The sequence below is a fragment of the Pieris brassicae genome, chromosome Z (genome assembly GCF_905147105.1).
Source record: "Pieris brassicae chromosome Z, ilPieBrab1.1, whole genome shotgun sequence".
NCBI lineage: Eukaryota > Metazoa > Arthropoda > Insecta > Lepidoptera > Pieridae > Pieris > Pieris brassicae.
In genome coordinates, this window is record NC_059680.1 from 10,070,054 (window position 1) to 10,088,274 (window position 18,221).

General features: G+C 33.8%; 1 protein-coding gene across 1 annotated transcript in view; it reads left to right on the forward strand.

The window, feature by feature from the left end:
* The first annotated feature begins 3,801 nt into the window (after positions 1-3,801).
* Positions 3,802-18,221, forward strand: part of LOC123718631 (homeobox protein caupolican-like) — an 88,752-nt gene continuing 74,332 nt past the window's right edge. Inside the window, exon 1 of the mRNA XM_045675304.1 lies at positions 3,802-4,164. Coding sequence (XP_045531260.1) covers positions 4,075-4,164 — 90 coding nt within the window. The 5' untranslated portion in view covers positions 3,802-4,074. The remainder of the gene's footprint in view (positions 4,165-18,221) is intronic.

Here is an 18,221-nt window from a genome sequence, read left to right on the forward strand (position 1 = left end):
AGTTGAAGTCCACAACGTGGATCAAAAGTTTCTGCTCATAGGTAAGACGTGTCCTGAAAGTTTGCTAATAAGTAACCAATAGATTCTCTTCCTGAAATAGCCAAAACACGCATTACCTGACTCCGGTTTTATAGTCTCACAAAGAGTGACGTAAACATAAACATAGTATAACAATAAAATCGTTAATGTTTTCTCAGGTTTATTTTTATATTTAGAGGGACAACATATAAAGCATAAATTTATAAATAATTATATAGTAGATATTTAACAACAATTTATAACGATTAAAAATTGTGTTCCAAAAGTTCCTATAAACTTACCTCTTAGTGTAAATTTGGGTAACGTAACGTTTACAGGGAGTAGTTCTAACCCATTTAGTTTTGTAGTCTACGTATAGATACTGGTCCGTTAAATGTTTGTTGATAGAGGTAAAACGTTTGGCTTTCTTTGTTAATTTATTTATTCATTAATTTTTACATAGGGTGAGTTGTGTGTTTCCTTCGCGACTTTCAGTAATCATACGTGTTAGTGTTGTGGTTAAGCGTGAGGTTTTCATAGAGATCGTTCGTTTCCCATTTTCTCACAAATAGATTTTCCTCTACATTTGTGCTCAATAAATCCAAGAAAGTAGGAACTAGGAACTTCTTAGTTCCAAAAATCAACTATTATCTATTAAAATTAAGCACAAGTAGAAATTTAAACATAGACTATAGACTGCTGAAATGTGAAACGTTGATTAATGTAAATAATGTTCTATAATAGCGTTATAGATTTAAGGAAGTTGATGAAATAAGTATTTAATCTGGATCGAACTATTTATTGTAGTTCAAGAAAAATCCTTTAGATATTATCTTTAACAACACAAGTACCATAGAGTCAACCAAATTCAAAACTGCACCAACCTGCACAACTGTACAGATGAAAAAGCGACAAATTTTAATATTAGTTCCACAGAATAAACCGATCTGTCAAATAACATATCGTTCGTTTAAATAGTTTTGAGTAAGAAAATAGTACGCACATTTGTGTCCATTATATGGAGCAAATAAATTAACCTAAAATGCTTATTAACAAGTACGTGAAATACTTTGAAATAAGTGTTTTTGAAAAAAAATATCCTCCCTCACTGACTCGAACGTTTTTATAGAGTATCAATAACATGTAATGTTATAATTATTACGTTACAAAACAACAAATCTTGTCTTTACATAAGACTTTAAATTGTCACGAAACAAAATCATACAAAAATTAAGATTAGATTTTTTCAGGTCACACAACGAACGTATCGTTTATATTGTATTTAGTATAGTTAGTTATATATTGTACACTCTTCGATATGCCTACTCTAGGACTTTCGCTGTCAAATTGCGTTCCAAACAATTGTAAAGTAAAATAACCCCAAATTAAAGATATATTTACTTTCGGCATCACAATGAAAATTTGAGGAATACTGCATCTTACCTTCATTTACCCTGGCAGAAGGCTGATGACGTAGTTGCCTATTAGAAAATATCACGAATCAAATACAGAAATCTGAAACCATAAAAAGTTGTAGCTTTTTTAAATTAATTATAGCACAATTTGGAGTATTAAAATCGATTTTTTTTACCCCACTTTCAACATGCTTCAAGTTTGATAAAACTTATTTGTATACGTAAAAAGATATTTGTATACGTCAAAATAATATTGTAATCACCACAGAGACTAAAATCAGGGTGAAATTACTTTTCTAACATTGATTTTGTTCCTTTGGAGTAGAGACTCATAGGCCATGGGGTTCAAGAGCACAGGCGCTAATTAAAGATTTAAATTGGCGCCTGGTAGTCAGTACAGGTGATCACAAAGCTGATGCTGTCTTCGTTCAACGAGTACGTATCGCAATACAGTGAGGAAATGCCTGCATTAATCCCTGTGGACCAAAATTTTGTAAAAAAAAATTATTTTCTATTTATCACTTATTTATTATTATAATTACTATGTAGGTTAAGAATATTGTAAATACCATATACTTCATACTAAATTAAATCTTTCATATTTTTCAACTACTTCACGAATTTCACATTTTCTCTTATTTTTTACTTCTGTTGCTAAATAAGTTACTCGTGTTCTAGTATTCGGTGTCTATACAAATATGACTTTGAACCACTCGTAACAGGGGGTTTAGTCAAGATGCCTTAACAGTAGTGTATGTTGAAAGTCGAAAACTAAATTTGTATAAAACTTTGTCGACACGAACTGTCATTTTCATACAAATTTAGTTTTCGACTTTCAACATACACTACTGTTAAGGCATCTTGACAAAACCCCCAGGTTGAATGTATATTTCGTGTTTTTGATAACTCAAAACATTTTGATGTCAATGTCAATTCTAAACTTTTTTAGTAAGGCTACAGATTTTGGCGATGATTTGAGATATAACCAAAAAGTACATAATTAAAAAGGATAGATTATCTTAATTATATTAAAAAATATCTTTTGAAAGGGATGATATAAATTTACGCTCATTACAAAGTCATTTAATGAACATGGAATAAAGTTGTATTATCAAAGTTACCTACTCAATTTAACATTACTGAGGGGAACCCCGGTCCATATTAAACGGAATTAATTAATTTTTTATACGTTCTATAAAAATACTAATTATTTATTGATTGGCTCCGAATGTATTCATATATTTAGTTAGATATTTATAATTAAATTTATGTAATACGAAATATTTCTAAACCTATTTGGATTACGAAAACATGACTATTAATAATTAAACAATTTTTAAAGATAATATAAATAAATTGAAAAAAAAAACTCAAAAGTTGCTGGGCCGATTCGATGAAATATGTAATCCCTTAAATCTTTTCTTATGAAAACTTCGATAGTTTAATCAAACCTATATCGCATACGCTGCGGAAACTGACACCAAAGCAAATTGATGTACCATCTACAGTTTTATAGCTATTATAGATAAAAATAGCATTTAAACGTCCCTTTTCCGAGGTAGGCTGTACAAAGACCAAATTAATGGTGGTGGAGTACATGTAATTCATTGAAATGGAGGTTTAATACGCGCGATTAAATGTATTATTGCTTGACTTTTGGTTATAGATAAATTTCTCTACAGTTAGTTGTTTTAAAAGCGTTAATATATTTATTACATAGCTTTTGTCTAACGTCATGATTCTTCAACAGCCTTTATAGTTGTTGTAATGTGGTATAAAATATTAAAAAATCGACTCATGAAATGTAATTATAAGTTGTCGGCTAGTTCTTTGTGTTGTTTTCATTTATCCTTAAAACGGAGACAGCAACAACTCGAACACACGACCTCGGGGCTGAGAATGTACTACCACTGAGAAATGTGATTATGATAATATGATTGATGATGAATATTAATTTCTTAGTAACGCTTTAAAAGGAGTTAGTATGATAATAAAAAAAACATTGGAAAATTGTCAGTTGTGTTCATGAAAAACTTTCAAGAACTTTCTTAGAAACTTTTGATATGACATTGTACAAGCTGCCTTTGATTTTATTGCGGTATTGTTATATATAAGTTCCTGATGAACCTTCATCATGATGAAGCTGATGATGGTCATACGTTGGTGAGCGATTAGCAGAGGTACGGCCATGTTGCGGCCGCTGACGGCGGGAAATCGCTGCCGCCCATGGGAGGCGTGAGGCGCCGAACCGATAGAGAGGGACAGAGTGAGGCGCATCAGAGAGGCTAGAGAGGGAGGGACGCGAGGCGGCGCGACGCAGAGGGCGTTTTGCCTTGCAGAGACCACGCACTCCTGTTCCGGTCGCGTCGACGGGCGGCCGGAATCCCGCACCTCGCAACACTGATTCCGTACTAACATCTACAACTTTTATACGCTTGTGAATGCGCGCAGCACTAAGCAGCGGGCACGTGAGAAGCCCGCTCAACGTTTTTCTCGCTCACACCCTGTGACAATTGTGTCGCGAACTGTTTCCCGCCAATTTCGGTGAAAAGTTTTTGGCGCGAAAGCCCACGGACCGTGTGAGGATGGCTCGTCAGTGAAGATTGAGGTGTGTTTTGGCTTGTTTGGCTGATTTGACATAATGGATGACTGGGAGAGACACGTGACTCCCCTTCTGCAGGACATGGGGTGTTCCAATGAGGCTCAAGATGACTTCTTTCATCAGCAAGATGTAAGTGCAACCATCTTTGTGATTTGACATAGTTATGTCTTTTAATTCAATAAAATGTAATTTAATAGTGAAAGTTATTTTTGAATTAATCATACGTTATCAATTAGTCTTTACTTACAATTTTTTTATAATTATGTGTGTAAACCATTATCATATATAAAGTGAATGCTCATTTATGATTAATATTCACTATCTTAGCTCCAATTCTATTAAAATAATCTGGATAATGATAACGTCAACTCCAAGTTGGGAGTGATTTTTTAATATAGCTCCATCTACAGTCCAAAAAAAGATTTTTAAGACTATATTATTATTGAATTAACAAAATTGTTTGTATTGTATAGCCTGTGCGATTTTATAATATTACCGCTGCCTATTGAATTTACGAACCGATTGTCTTTAAATACATAAAATTTGCTTTATCTGAAATATATCCATATACTAACTAACTGCACTTTTTAACTAAAATAACCATTATTAGGCACAACATAATATATTGTAATACCTTAAAATCTGAGTTATCGTCTTTATAATATTAGTTATGGAACTCAATTTAATAATCTGTCCTCAGAATCAATTGCTGCGTGATATTAATACATAAGTTAATAACCATAGAGTACATTATTAGAGTGAATATAAATAAATCATGATATAAATAATAAATAGCCTTTTTTATTTTAAGTGGCGTTTGTGTTTTGGATGAGTGTAAAAGCTGAATAGTAATGTTACATAGAAGGATAAAGATTCAATGAATGACGTTCTTCGACTCTTGCATAATAAATAATCCTGGCTAGTAAAAAAAAAAATCATGCAATAGCAGAGCAATCCTGTTACTCGAAGAGGTAATGTTTTACGATTGCTTTACTTTGTATATTTAAAGTTGTTGAATGATTATTTGTCTTTAAGGAGTTGTACTAAAGCAGTCACCCATTGGAGTTTGGTAAATTTTTGTGAGTGTGTTAGTAATCTCATTCTAGGAAAAAATATATTATTTTGTACATTCTTTAAGGCTCACTACATTATTAACCATAATGTAAGTGTCCATGGGTATCACTTAACATCAGGTGAGCCTGCCCGTTTGCCTCCTATTAAATAAAAAAATACATTTATATAGGATATTTAGAACTTGTATAATGAGGAATATACATGAAGATATGTGAAATAAGAACGCAGTAATGATAAGACATATATCCTTGTTTTATTAATTAATTGCTAATCTATTGAAAACTAAATTACAAGTATATTTTAATGCATTTATACCTCAGGGTTATTCCGTACCTATAAGTATTGTCATACGGTGAGGAAATGCCGGCATTAAAGGTACACTGCCACAGGGGCAAACTTTTACAATTTATATTATACTTTTATATACATACGATCATGGAACATTTTGCTATGCTACCCCAGAAACTGTTCGGTTTTTAGGACTGAAAACTTTTTTGCTTTTTCTGTGAATTTTTCTCTATATAAAACTCAGAGTTCAAGTCATAAGTTTTTAATTAACAAATAAAAAATAGGAGTTGATCGCAGAGAGGTAAAAATTAAGATCTGTATGTGTTTTTGTATGCTTTTTCATAAAAAACAAACACATTTTGTTTCAAAAATACATTTTAGGGGTAGACCACCCTTAACATTTACGGGGATGAAAAATGGATGTTGTCTGATTCGCAGACCTACCCGATATGCACACAAAATTTCACGAAAATCGGTCGAGCCATGTCGGAGAAGTTTAATTACAAACACCCCGACAGGAGAATTTTATATATTAGATTGAACCTAGTTCACGTATTTTTGTCGTAATTCAGAATCCACGTTAACATTACAGTAGATAACGTAAAAATGTGTACCAATTTTTTCATAGAGGAAAATCACAAATAACTAAAACATTCCCAAAAAAATATTTTCGTAACACAATATAAATTTCTAAAAGAAATTAGGAGATACCCAACACAACTTATACGATAACATCGGTCCAAAGGGGTTGTTAAAGTAACAGTAGGGTTTAAATTAGGTCTCTAATTTAATGGAAATTCTACATTCAATCATACGGTAAATTGCTAGGGTTTATAAGTCAATCAAAAAGTGGAAATCAATCATAAAAAAGTCTTATAGGCGGCCTTTAATATTGAGTTTATAACTATGTAAACAAATATATTAAATACCAGATTTGTATTCTATGAAATCGAAAATTAATTTCAATGTAATTGTATTTTTCTATGAATTTTTTGTCATTACTTTATTTACTTTAACTTTAAGTATAGTTGTTTGGTAGACTGTTGGCTCGTCGCTCAACATACTCAAGTATTCAGCGAGTAAACTATTTTTTTTATCTACTTGTAAAAGTTATTAGTTATTTTATCATATTTTTAACAGTTCTTTAAACTTTAGAGATGTTGTTAAAGATAGTTGGGAAAAATAATTGGAATATTTTTTTTTGTGATTGGTTATTTTTTTCTGCTAAAGTTGTGTAAAACATCCTTATTTAAACTGAATCATAATTTTTAATTTTACTATGTACACCTTAGAGCAATTTTGCTGTACTCAGAGACGCTCATTAAGAGTTAATTTAAGCCATCGATTAAAGTCCACCACAGACCAAACGAAACTCAAAGGTAAACAAAAAAGGTACTTAAACAAATCGATAAGTAATAATCGAATTTCGCAGCAGTATCAATTTGAATGAATAATTTTCATTAAAATATGATTTAATTCATTGTTTTAAAAAATTGTTAACCTCTTAACCTCGGTAAACGAAATAAATATTTTACATCGTGCTACGATTGCTGAAATGTCGAATGTATATGTAAATAATACATAAATTCGGGAAATATTTTAAGTATTTTACAAAACTGAATTCAATTAGATTCCATTGAATGTGTATATATAGAATGTATCAAGAAACACTTATAAATTCCAGCCATTCCATCTGCCTCCCTTGTGGAACGCCAGTTTCCACAAGAGCGCGTTTTTAAACTTACTTTCCGCCGCACACCACCTCTATGTGGAGCCAGCTGCCAGAGTTATTTCCAAACCGATACGAATTATCCCTCGCGTCCCCGGCGTTATAGGTGACCGTGGGTTATCCAGGCCCAGTTAATTCAAATAAATCCGCCTGCTGGTTGGAAAGGTCAAAAAAGGACTTGAACAACGGTATTATTTTTGAGGTGCTCAAGGATGATGATGTTATACAATGAATATGATTTGCCTATAATGTCTGTAGCACCTAGTAGCTGAAGCGTCCAGCTCTAACCCTGAGGTCGGTTGAATCGTAGCAGTGACTTATTTCAATTACTCTTGTTCGGTGAAGGAAAACATTATGAGGAACCGAACTTACTTGCATAAGGCTTCGAAGGCTGATCTTTTAGTTGCCTATTTAGAAAAACAATGTGGATAATTCAGAAAGTTGAGGCCAACATTTAGTGACGTAGCCCTAGTGTACACAATTATACTTCCTTTGGTATAGGTTTCCAATGGAATAGGTTATCATGCTGGTAATTGTATTTTAAATATAGATCGATCTGTTTTTACTACATTAATTCAATTAAGCTAGTCTTGCATACATATAAAGAAAAATAGTGCACTCTTGAAAACACACAAATTGTCACTGATCTGACTGAAATTAAATTGTTTATTTTCATATAAAAAAAAAGAAAAAAGGAGTTGGCCTAGTGGCTTCAGCGTGCGACTCTCATCCCTGAGGTCGTAGGTTCGATCCCCGGCTGAGCACCAATGGATTTTTTTTCTATGTGCGCATTTAACATAAGCTCAAACGGTGAAGGATAACATCGTGAGGAAACCGGCTGGCCGTAGACTCAAACAGTCGTCGGCGGGCTTAGGCACTGAAGGCTAATCACCTACTTGAAAATTCGATTAACAAATCATCATGAAACAGACACAAAAATCTGAGGCCCAGGCCTAAAAAGGTTGTAGCGCCATTGATTTTTTTATTATCATACAAGACATGATTGAAATCTGTTCGTAAAATTAACTGTTTACTACAAAACATAACTATAAATACATAGTCTTGTACTGCATAAATTAAATAATTAATATTACACTAATATACAATAATTAAATTCAATCTATTGACTCTATCGCTTCACGGTAGAGTCACTTTTAAAACTAGTAAGAAAAAATTACAAATGAAACCTGTTTTTGTATCTTGTGCAATTTAATCGTTGATTTTAATTTAAATATTCGTTTTCAAAAGCTTTGATGTTTATCTATATATTCTTATTTTAATATAAATGATGTAGAATTCAACAAAAGAAAGCAAGAGTTAGACAGTCGTAAATCTCTCTTCGTTTTATTACTCCTTTGAGTGTTTATAATTTTATATAAAACTTTGATGATATGATTCCAAGAAAGCACACTAGTAGCAATTCAGAAACATCAAATTTTATCATAGATCTTAATATGTATATGATCGCAATTTATTAAGACTATGTAATGTATATATTATATATTCCGTGTATGTTTGGTATCATTGTTTTTGTGTTGTATATACGTTATGTAAGCTAAAAACTATACAAATAATAAGACGTGTAATAAATAATACTACCAATGCTAGCAACTGTCATAGGAGCAAAGCTTAAAAAAGTTTGTTTTTGTGTTTTATTTATAGTAGTAGAAAGAAACTTTGTTTTTTAATTATTTTACATGGACGGAAAAACATTCATAGAAAATTAGTTTAAACTCGAGTATAAGACCTCATCTTTATTATGCCTATGGCAAACTTCATAAAAAAATACTGATATTAAGACATTGGGCTTGAAGTAATGTATATATAGTAAACCTTATTTCATTAGCATAATATTCAAGCCATTTCAGTAAACAGACATTTTATATAAGTACTGTTTATTTACATTCTCTGAAATACTATGTAAAAATTATATAATCAAATATTAACAAAGGCAAAAGAAAGTTTACAAGAATTAAAACAATAGTTACAAGTGTTTTAAAAGCCAGGCGAATTTCACACGAACAATCACATTAGAATATATTTGCAATGAATAAGGTTGGAAAGTGTTTAACAAAGTGTATTCGCAATCGTTCGTTACGCGAACCGAAAACGGCAAGTTTTTTTATCAACATTTTGTGAGAAACTTGAGGGGCGGTGTATTTTCAATTAACTTTGTTTTATTTTAAGTTTTAAATATTAAATTCTTTTATATATTTAGCAGTGTGGATTTTATATAATTAGAGTAAAACTTCGTCTTCATTAAAGCCATAAATGTCTAAAACCTGATTAAAGTTATGAAGTATATTAGACGACACATTATAAAAATATTTTTGATAATTATAAAAAGGTTTTTTAAAATGTATTACCGTGTTCACAACTTTTATTTTTATTTGTGACGGTTTCCAGATCTAATTGGCGAGTCGTTGCTTATCATACGATCTTGTTCTGTATAAAAATATATTTATTAAACCGCTAGTTATGCGGGCGAGCTGGGTTAGTAACTCTAGTGTTTTGCCGAAAGTCATAGTTTTAAAATCACCTAATTACTTCAGATCCCCCCTTGATTTCTGTATTTGTTAGGTGATCATATTTTCCAGTATCATAAGCATATTTAAAATATATTTCTCCTCCATAACTTCATTACTAGGAGTTAAATAAGTCAATATTTTGTCTCGTTTATTTATGTTGGAAATGTAACGTCATTGAGTTTTACGATAGAGACGTCCGTCTTTCCACAACTGAGCGTTATTTAAGACAGTTTTTCCACTATGTGGAACCAGCTGACCTCTAATGTATTTCCAAACCAATTCCAATTAGAGGTCCCTCCAGAGTGTACTAACTATTAAAAAGCTAGTAACGCATTCGCGAGCCTTTCGCGGTTGAGAATGTTCAACGTCGGTGCGGTATCACTTAATATCAGGTGAGCCTATCTGTTCTACAAAAACATGGATTTTTATTTATTGTATGTGTTTAAAATATAGATCTTCATATGCATTTACTATCAGTTCCCAACTCTACACCATTTGTAGAACGATTATTAAATACTAAGTTTTTGGTTTACAAAGAGGAAGAGCTGCAATCATTACGCCATGCTTGTCATATTGAAATAAAATGTCATAATAAAGTTAAGTAACCGCTAATTATTTAGTATGAAGCTCGTTTAGTTTACTTTAAATACTTTATTGTGGATGATCGCTGGAGCGGATAATTACCAGTGGTCCGAAGACATTTACGTGAACCTGTGTCCAACATGGATTATTATCGTATAGACGATTTGTCGTTTAAAATGCAAGCGTAGGTGAGTCTTTAAGCAGTAGAATCACTTCTCTATCATCAACTAGGACTAATTAAGACTCAACCATGTTGTATCATTTGAATGAAACGAATTTTGTAATGTATCATAGTCATATTCGTAGTGTAAGTCGTCGACTAGTTACATTACGAAGTCCTGTTTACGTATAAAACAAAATTTTATGGGGATAAAACCAGTTACTGACGGTGGGCAAAAAATATTTTCGAAAATATATGCAAAAAGTTTAGCTAGTCTAGCTTCCACCGCCGAGTGATATAATTTGGTGTCCATGGTTCGTTGATTCTTTTATAAAAGAAAGGAAGGAGTCTTTTTTGAATTAAAGTCTTTGAACCGAATTCCGGCGTCGGGACACTTCCGCCGTAGGGACGTGACGATCCCAACGCCCACAGGTTTCATCAGTGACAGGTTATTTCATCAGCGCAATCAGTCAACCCTTTCCTAGTGGGAGTGCCATGCTGCGGGGTAGTAATACCATCTCCCAAAAAAATTGCGTGAAGTGATGCAATAGGTTCGCCTTATTGTAATCGTGTATCGTGAGGTGAGAGAGATTCCCGGAGCCCTCTCCCCAAAAGATAAAGGTGCAGAACAAACCCTAGTACCGTGGGTTGAACACGCACTCGCGGTAGATAATCCTCGTCTGGGCGTCCTCCATCGGGACTCTCAGCACAGGCTGCCCTTCGTATTCTTGTAATTTTGCTTTTTATGACCAATATAAATCAATTACTAATCGATTTCGGGGCAAACGGAGGTTTGCTCCGTTGGAATGGATGCCTTTGTTGGTTAGCCAACAAAGGCATCCATTTCCACACTCGCCGTGGACTTCACAAATGTTAGATGGCTCCATTTGAAAATCCACGCCGTTCACTATCATTTATTGACTGCGAAACCGGCCTTTCTTTTTCTTACCGAGACTCAGAGATCCTACCCGGCTGATGATACTTCCTACCCCTCCTACTCGGATACAAATTGGAACATGGTATGGCGTGGTGGTAGTTTGCGCGTACGTCAGATAAATGTTCTTGTCACCTCGGGACGCTTGAAGGAATGGACCTATCTAACCTCTGGCTGCGCGGAAGTCAAAACTGTGCTTCGTGGAGTCTCGTACTGGGGTAGACTAAATCTAGTCCAATTGAACCCCAATAAGACACGAGCTCGCTAAAAATCTCCTTTGTTGCTACTTCTCTCCCTGAAGATACCCTGAAAGCCTCAACTAGCAGCGGAATTCTGGGCGGAATACTAAGTACAAAGTGGCAAAATAGTACCAGTACTTTAGTTAGATATAACTGATTTTTATTAAAAACGTTTTTAACGTTCTAAAATAAACCTACAATCTACCTTAATTTCTTAATATTGGCTGGACACCATTACGTCCATCTGGTAGCTGAAGAGATGGTCTTCCTTATTTCGCAACCCGATGCTAGCCAGGCATTCAGACCCTCTGGGATACTTGTAATATAATCACATTTACTACATAATGCAAATCATTCGTGTTTTTTACGTGTGCTCGCGTGATTAATGTTAGTTAATAAATAAATATCCGTAAAATCAAACGGTTTTATTTTTGTGTCTTTATCGTAGAGACGCGTTTTTATATATGAACACTTGCATGTAAGAACTTTGCATACCGATGTTTTTACTCGGACATCAAGCACAGCTAGGTAAAAAATGACCGCGTAATTAAAACTATGTACCATAATTACCTCATGTATTTTTTACACATATTATATGTTTACCGACTGTGGAGCTAATGAAGCATAAGCTTTACAAGTTAGCGATTTACAACTACTGTAAGTAATTAATGATCGCTGGCTAGAAAATAATGTGCGAGTTAAAGTCCTGTAATGTCAATGAGACACCTAGCTGGAGGTATTTGAGTCATATGTTTTAAGAAGAATGTCAAAGATGATTTTCTATGGCTCTCAAACTAAAAGTCGCCTAAAATGAGAACGATTACATTGTTTAAATTTTTAATGGTCTTTCACGAATTTTGTAAACGATTTTGACATTCAAGCATGCGCTAAGACGCATCTAGACTGAATAAACATATTTTGATTGATTTTATGTTACCTACGCTTGCATATCTTCACATGAACGAAGTCCCACTGGCAATAGAAGAAGTGTATACTTATCGATTTTTAAATTTTGATTTGTATCAGATGTTAAGATAAATTCGCACACCTGCAAAATATAAATAAACATATTTCTACTTTCTACAAAAATTTTTTTCAAATTTTTTTGATTTCAATCCAGCGTTTGCGATATCCTCTTACAGCTATAACTGGCGTATATTTATAGGCCAAAACATACTTTATATATATTCATAGAAAACTACTATTTATAAAAATATGTGCGCGTACTAGTGTACACACGTAAGAAGTAAAACTTCTTTATAACCTTATTTTAAAAAAAAAGTTCTACTATATGCAACTTTACAGAAATTAGATAAATAAAGTTAAATAAGATAAAGTTTAACAAAAGGCTTTTATCGACATACATGACAGACATGAACACAAATAATAGAATTATTTAATTTTACCTTATTACTACTAAGATTATTACAGAATTTAATTAATTGTAATAGAATTATACTATCATTGTTATCGTTATTATATATTTTTGTTATTAATGGCTTCGAATCTCTACGAATCGACTGTGGTAGCGACAAGAAAAATATGGCTCGTAACCGAAAAATAAGATGGTAATTTTTTTTCCAACGCCCATAAAGAAGTTTCACTTTGAAAAAAAATGGCCGTGTAACAAATACAATCTGCGGCCCAGGCCTAAGAGGTTGTAACAATCACTTTTGTATAACAATTAGAGTTTGTAAAATATCTTGGCTTAGTAGTTAATACAGTGGAGGTAGGTAGGGTGGACTCAATTTCCGCACTTAGACGCGTGGTTGGTCCGTTGTGCGTAAAAGTTCTGGCTAATTTAGCCAGCCTAACTCCTTCCATAAGCACAGAAGTCTCCCGGGCACTTCACAGGCTTCGCGGAGCGACCTCACTGTTCCGAGGATTTTTTTGCGTTGATTAGCCACAGCATCACATTCCAGGTCTACGTGGGCGACTGATTCCTCTGCGCTGAAACAGCTCGTTCACAAGGGGCTGTCTGTCGCGCCTAGGACAAAAAGATGTTTATTAAGGAGACAATGGCCCGTGATTGTCCCTATCATTGTTTTAAGATTGGTTCTCTTTAGGTTTAGAAGTCGCTTAGTAAGTTGCGGGTTCACAGCCGGCAGAGCCATTTTGGACTGTTTGCAATCTACACTTCGCGACCATCGTTGATTCTAGAGTTTAGCGGATTGCTGGCGAATCCAGGTTCGCATTAGCGAGATCGGCAAGGGGAGGAGCGGATGCGGGCCAGCAGTCATCATACCAGAGCCTCTTCTCGCAAGCTTGTCGGCAGCATCATTGCCGAGAAAACCACTGTGTCAATTTATCCACTGTAAGGTAACTCTGTTGGTTAGAGCTATTGCCTCCAGTGCTTCGTGACACTCCAGTATTAATTTGCTAATACAGTGGAATATATAACAAAACGAAATCAATTAAATATGTTCAAGAATATATGTTTTGATAATTTTACTAATTACCTACTTCCTAATAACCCGAATGACGTCGTCTAATCAAATCCATTTTCAATCCCCCTTGTGTATACTAAAAACGTGACAGTGTGAACTTTTTATGGAATATAATGATCTAGGTATTTTCTCCACTATACTGAGACCTTCTGTTTAACGGCTGGCAAATAACACGTACATAAACCCCCCGTTGTTGCAGGTGTCCATTGGCGGCTGTTAGCCTATCATTCAAAGGTACCCGTATGCTTTGACTCCTATGCCATAAAAAAACTTTTCTATATCCTATAATAAAGTCTTAAAAATAGAACGTTTTGTAGAAGATGTCGTAAGAATGCTTGGAATTGTCCTTCAACTTGGGACGTTTATAAAAGATAATGAAGATATATAAAATATTCGTCAGTTTAGATTCAGATAATTTTTAATAAGCTGAGGTACTATCGGTTATTTCATAAGATTCTTTTTCCCGCCTTGACATATCACCGTTTATATTCATATAACGAATATTAAAGAAGATAAGCAAAAAATTACAATCACAAATAAAAGGCATTCAGATGGTTGCTACTGTTTTTTAGTATATTTGTTCATAAACAACTTGTCGAAGTCACCTTTGCCGTGGAATTACGAGAACAATACATGCATGGACCTATGTCAGGAAAGGCAAACCTTTGGGTATAAAAATCACTACTGTGAAGCGGCTTTGTGGTAAAATTTTAAGTATATCGCGTCTTACCTCTGTCATGTCATATTTTATGGTCTTTAGTGTGTTTTAAATTTCCAATGCCATTTGAATTGTTATTGAGAAATTTATCATAAATATAAATCAATAAATATAACGCGAATAATGTACTAAGCTTATCTTGAACAATTTAAAGTTATCTTACAAAAAGAAGCGCTTCCTTGCTGCGTTTTGAACACTTTCCATTTCCTTTCAATAGTTGACAGTAAAATTATAAGCATCCAATACTTCTAATTCATACAAAATTAATTTCGATAACAAAACCTACGGAATTCAATTAAACAAAAAAAAAGTTGGTATTCATAAATCTAAATTACATATACTGCTAGAACGTTCTCATATCAATGTCATAGAATAGACCAGATGAACTGGCCACTCTTTCTAATCTCCTCTTTGTATTATAAAATCTATATCAGACTCTCCATCAAAATACTTGGGTTCATTTAAAATTATTTAACATTTGTATTATATTGTTCATTATATACAAGGTTTGTGACTCCTGGCATATGTCATGAAACGACAGAGGTTTTTCAATTGGAACTCAGCGAGGCAAAACCATTGCGTGCCCACTAAGTTGTGGTATTGTATTTGCCAGGTTTTACTGAGCATCAGAGTAAAACATGTACCAAAAAAAACATTACTGTCTCTTGAGGAATTACAGGTAAAATTAATGAATAATTCACGACACCAAACTGAATTTCAAATGCTCACACATTGACAACAATATCATCGTTAATTCAGTGATCATTATTAATATAGATATTGTAAGTGATTTTTGTATTTGTCTAAAAACACACAGTTTCATTTAAAAATAGTTTTACCGTTTCCTTGTTGAAAAGCTTGATAGAATAAACAAGCTTATTTCCAATCTTTGTAATGGCTTGTTGTTGGTACTCGTTGTCCTGACTTCCTTTAGTACTATTTTAACTTCTTCACGGGTAAAGCCTCCTTGAGGTTTTCCCGTCCGATAGCAGTATTGGTACCCTATAATTAAGTTCGATACTTCTGAGTTCCATAATTGCGTATTTATCACAAGGGTCAATTTTCAATCTAATTGATTAACTTAATATTAACAAAAAATTTACACCAATAAATACTTAAAATTTTCTTAATTAAAACAATAAATATTCTATGAGTAATTGGTGTTAAACTGCCATATTAGGTGTAATAAATTGTAGCAAAAAAGCTCGCTTATAAACTTACTGCTAAAAATGCCAACGTACATATTTCCAATAAACGAACAAGTAGGTTGATACACGCAAAAATTAATATTTTATTACATACATTCTATAGTTCTTATAAACGAGAAATATTTAAACATAGCCCTTATAATTCTTTAAAGCGACCATTCACGAACGTGATTATATGTGGAAAAAAAATCTATGAAAAATGTATGACAATTTAAGCTCTCGTGTGAAGGCTTAAGATGCAGGTTTTGCCCCGACGAACATCATTCGAAGTGCAGTCAATGCATTTATACGAGCACTTATGTTAACAATAGTCAATAATGCAACACGTTTCTTTAGAAAATCAGCTAATCACAACTGGTCACCAGTTTTTGTGACAAGATATGTGTCTGAAACATTAAGAGACCATTTATTTCAGAGTCAACGGTTTTTAAAATATACAGGCTTATGAAACTGTACAGAGTTCTCAGGACTGATCTTAAGAATATCTATAAATACTGCCATATAAACGTTTTACAGATAATCATTATGATAAATGCACGATTCATGTGTTTTTTCATTATTGTCTCACTGTTTACATATGTTTTAATTGCTTTGGTTTGTTTCATTATTTGTCTAAGTAATTTTATGACCTATGTAGTTTTGTATTTCTTGAGCTCGCTTTATCTAATTGGTTTAGGTTTTTTTTTTCTCACAGTCTGGAGGAGATTGCTCAAAAAGCGATAAGGCCCTCGTCCTGAATATTTGAATAGAACTGTATTTCCATGTCACCGCAATGAAGTGTTAGTACAAGTTAGGTCCGTTTTCGTTGATATCCCATTTGGAGTAAAGTTCTTTGGATACAAGTGCAGATTGTTTTCATCGGCACTTTTCTTGTTTGCTATCAGCGTCGCAATACACCGAAATATCATATACATATACATTGAAAATTATTTTATTTATATAGCCCAGTTCACGTTCATTTCTTTACACTAGGGCCGTGCTTCGATCCCCGTGGGTGCAACACAAAATTTCTCTTTTTGTGTGACTTCAGTTGATAAACTGCTTCACACCTATGCCTATCGTGACTCACACTCCTCTGGCGCAAGCACCCAAAGTGAGTATCACGAGGCCTTCCACGATCTTGCGCTTGTCGACTTCTTGGAGCTCGTGCAAGTGAAATTACCGTCTTGAAATCTGGACAAGTTTAATTAGTTGTTATATATACTGTTATTATATTTGACTTCACGTTTTATTCGTGCGATGGCCTCTGAGGTGTAATCGAATAGAAATGTTATAGCAATGGCGCTTCGCATTTCACCGGCGGTGGGATTAAAAATTCAAAGTGCGTTTTGATGCGCAAGAAATTAATTCGCCATCGAAGATATTCAGCGGAGTGTGGCGCAGCTGCACTTAAGTTTAGAATTACATTAAAATTACCGGTTCTTGGGGAAAATAATGCGGGTAGTTGAACGGTTAGCGGACACACGTGTCCGAGGTGACACTTCCTAATGCTACTCGCCTTTCCCACGGCAATTTCCATTTCTGTTTACTAAAGCGTTAACATTATACCCAAGTTTGCACTTAAATGACTGTCCTAGTTCATGTGGAGTCATTGCTTTTTTCTATAAATTATTGCCTAATAGCCTAGACAAGATAGTAAAAAACTGAGGGGATTTAACGCTTTAAGTCCTGTTTTAAAGAACGAAACGAAACTTCATGATTTATTCATTACAAAAGATTGACAGCGGAAGAGTGTTCTATCATCTAACAATAAGGCCTTCAAGAAAAGTGCGTACCATTTCTTAAAAGGCCATATATGTACTTGCGCATCTGGCTGTGTGTGTCATGGTTGGCGGTATCACTTAACATCAGGTGAGCTTCCGCTTGTTATAAAATAAAGACATTTAAAAATCGGATGATGCTGATAATTGGTTTACTCGTTGATAAATTAAATTGTGCCAGTGTGTATAAGTGCATAGGCACAAATTAAAGATTAAAAGTGGCGTCTGGTAGAAAGTCCCGGTCACTCCTGAGCCGGTAATTTCGTCGCTCAACGAATTAGTATCGCAACACAGCGAAGAAATGCTGACAGGATTCAAAGTAGACTGCCAGAAATCTTTTTAGATTTATTTTATTGTTATAATATACGATTACTTTAATATTGAAAGAGATATTTTTTAATATGAATGTACGGGTAGGTACAGCCCACAAACCTGTGGTTTCTGCTATCTTTCATCACAATCGCCTTGTATTTACATTAATTCTCTTTACAAAATGTATCAATATGTTCTAAAACGATT